This window comes from Daucus carota, chromosome 7 (assembly GCF_001625215.2).
Source record: "Daucus carota subsp. sativus chromosome 7, DH1 v3.0, whole genome shotgun sequence".
NCBI lineage: Eukaryota > Viridiplantae > Streptophyta > Magnoliopsida > Apiales > Apiaceae > Daucus > Daucus carota.
Window position 1 is genome coordinate 14318296 of NC_030387.2, and position 3677 is coordinate 14321972.

A 3677-nucleotide genomic window follows, 5' to 3' on the forward strand; every position below is an offset into this window, starting at 1 on the left:
ATAAATATGGCATTCATTCTTCATTTCTAAGTGTTCACCACTTTGTAAATCAAAGCATTTGTAAAGCTTTCAAGTTGTTCGTAACTTGCTTGATCGTTATATCCACAGTTTTCTGTGCTTTGATAACCCGGTTGTTTTAATCACTAAATCTAGAATATACCCTGTCGAATTTATTCTACGAACTTTAGTGGACATTAAAACTGAACCATTTTAATTATATAACGACTTCAAACATTGTTATATTAATTATTCCTAAATCTGATTAGCAAGTTATATTCAATCAGATTCACTTCCGCGATTATTTTGTATCGATTGTATTCAACCCCCCCCCTTCTACAATCGTATCTGGACCTAACAAATCTGAGGAGGCAAGCCACCAGAGGAGCATTGATCAAGAACTTCATGCCATTCCTTGTCGTCATCCAGCAAACCATACTCTTTGCAAGCATCACGAAAGGACTCATAGCATATTCCATTGACAGTTCTGAGTTTCTCAAAGGAAGTTGGGCCGCGCACCTTGGTTAGCAATAATCTCAAAAACCATACTTCGCCGCTGCTGTGATGAGTATAAGATAGTCGTCCTATCTGATATCCTCTTTTTCTTTGATTCCATTTTCTTTCAACATCATTCCATACATAATGCTTTGGGATCTCCTGATAGGTATATTGCTGAGCTGTGGCATCAGTATTACATAAAAGGAAGAACGCTTCAAGTTTACTAAGTCTGTCCTTTTCCCTTTCAGCTACCTTATCCAAAGGCTGATTTGAGTGAAACGTGCAGTTCTTTTGTCCTGGTAGATGGAATGGTAACCTTTCAACAGATATTGTACGGTGGTGTATAGGAAAACCAAATATCCTATAAGCCGATTCTGCTCCACATATGTACCTACCATCAAAGTAGGCATCAATTTCATCGATAGGCTCATCACCGTTAGAGTTGGTTGTTCTCTTCTTCCTCCCAGTAACATGTATAGTGGCAGTATCATGACCCTTTAAATAGTATTTGAACAAATACTTGAGACTGCGAGCGTGACAACATATCTCAATGTTCATGTGACATTGGTATTTGACCAATAAGTCCCGATTATAAGGAACTACCCACTGATTATCCAAATCAGCATTCCTAACATGGACTGTTATGTCCTGTCTACGCCGTTTGTACATTGGAAATCCGCTTTCATCAAACATTGTGCGCGGACGGTACCTATAACAAATAATGGTTTATTAAATAACTTAGACTGATAAGCTAGGTTTAGAAGACTTTAAAGGCAGCAAGCACTCACTTTTTCGGAAAATGACGTATGCACTTTAGACCTTTCATGCAGGGAGATTTCATATTCTGGAGTCCACATGGTCCGTGTATCATAAAAGCCCTTCACGGCAGCATATCCCACAGGGTCTTTTTTAGGATCGGGTATTTCAGCAGAGACAAACTTGTCTACATTATTCTTTAGATAAATCTTTGAAGCGCTGTCAAGCCAAATGAGCATGTGAACATGGGGGAGGCCACGCTTTTGAAACTCCACAACATACGTACATCACTGTTTGTCCACAAAAAAAAATAAATTATTTCAGTTTAAGAACTGAGGTGTATACATTTAATTATGATAGGCAAAGAGAAGAATACCTCCAACACAAACACCAAAATGAGATTTTTTTTTAATGTCATTTGTTAGTTGCTCCAGTTTCAAACGGAAGACTCGAGAGATAATGTCAGGGCAATTCTCTGGACTGCAACCAGGAAGAAAAACCATCATTTTTTGAATTTCATCCCATAATGCATTAGTGGTCATTGTTAGGAAAATATCCGGATGGCCTACTTCACGACACACTGCTAGTGCGTCCTGAAAATTTTGCTGCATATAGCGTTTAGAACCAACAAATCCAGCTGGCAAGATCACGCCTTTCCCAACATTAGAAGCACTATAGTCTCCAGTACGTACTGAGTCACATATATGGCTATACAATTCATTCCTCAGAATTGTCTGATTCTTCCGAAACCACCATAAGCGTGTTTGCTCAATAGACGAAAAAGCGTCAACAACATATTGTTGGAATAACCTCCCACCTAATCTAGGTGTCAATGCTGCATAATATTTGTACAGCACTATGATTACAGTGAACAATATTGCTACAAACCAAAAAATATTAAGACAGATTCAAGGTAGAAACTTACAGTGCTTTTGCCTGATTTGAAACTGGTATGCGTAATAATCTTTCATTGAAATGTAGTCGCGCTCTTTGAGGTTTTTCAAATCAGCACTGGTGAATGGAATTCTATTATGGTATCCGTCCTCTCCATTGGGAAAAAGAAGGGGATATTGAAGCGCCATGAACTTCGGATGAATGTAAGACACACGTTGGAGCTTTCCAAACTTGGGCTCTATAATAATGTCACGATCAGGAGTTGTGTTTGAGGTGGAACCAACCATTATGCCAGCTACTTCATCACTGGCAGATATATGATTCTCTCTTCCATTCTGTGCGCGACAGATTTTCAGCTCAACTTTCAAATCAAGTATATCATTGTTTTCCCAACGATCACGTGCTGTGCGGAATTTTTTCACCAATCCAATGGTGTCATCTAACATCTGGATTAAGCCTTCAACAACTTAGACATCAATAGGTTGTTCATCAGAAACTTTAACCCACCGTAAACGATTATTAACCTCATTTGCAGTATCATAAATGTAAAGCTGGCAGAATTTTGGAGTGTCACCATCATCAGGGATTAAGGAGCCAAAAACATGGTGGTTCTGACCGTTTAAGCGATAAATATAAGGACCCCGACCTCTGTTTATTGAATGGTCCACATTACCGCCAGCGGATGTGAATGCAAACATGGAGTTGTACATTCGTATACTCCTTTTGAAATGTGAACCTCTAGCTGCATCATTATAAAGAGATTGCAAGCAAGATGGTGTTGGTGGTGGCTCAGGTAGACTGACATCACCTTTTCTGCAGCATATAGAAAACAGAGGAGGGCCTTTGGTAACATTTTTGTTCGAACGTTCTTCATGCCACATCTGCGCTTTGCAATGTGTGCATACTCTGGTTGGACCACCAAGGCTGGCGTATTCCTCAGGAACATAGCAGTTTTTACCACGTCGATTCCTCTTCGGTGGCTGATCATGCATTGTGCTCTGGTGAACTGTGAAATAATAGAAATATTATGGCAAAGTACATCTTCTGATAAAAGGTTTAGAACTTTAAAAAGACACTGAACAAACCTGGTGTTGTTTGTTCCACAATAGCATCATCAGAGCTGTCGTCATTGGTGTCGTATGAATCCTCCACCTCAAATAGGTCCTCATCCGTAACTGTTGCATTTTTAAACCGAGTTTCCTCTGCAGAACATTATAAATTAAGACAGAATATCTCTGAAAAACAGCATATTAATTTCACAATCATATATTGCAAACACAAACTATTTGTTTGCATACCACAAATCTCATCATATACAACACTGTTGTTGTTGGTGTGGTTCTGACTAAATTCCTGGTCAAAGAGGTTACGGCTCCAAGCATTTAAAGGTACATCCTCCCATTTGTTTTGTTTAGCCTTGCCCTTCGGTTTTTGTTGGTGCTGCGCATTTTTTTGATTTCGAGACACGTTTGTTATATCTCTAAATGGAGTCCTAGGTAATTGATTTACACTCTGAAAAGTGGATGGACATG

The 3677-nt window shown here is 39.1% G+C and overlaps 1 protein-coding gene across 1 annotated transcript; it reads right to left on the minus strand.

The window, feature by feature from the left end:
• Positions 1–351: 351 nt before the first annotated feature.
• LOC108194638 (uncharacterized) lies at positions 352–2591 on the minus strand. The gene is made up of 4 exons (XM_017361591.2): positions 2177–2591; positions 1628–2086; positions 1315–1438; positions 352–1204 (listed from the first exon to the last, which is right to left on the minus strand). Exons 1-4 carry the CDS (start codon positions 2589–2591, stop codon positions 352–354), a joined length of 1851 nt encoding a protein of 616 aa, XP_017217080.2.
• Positions 2592–3677: the final 1086 nt, after the last annotated feature.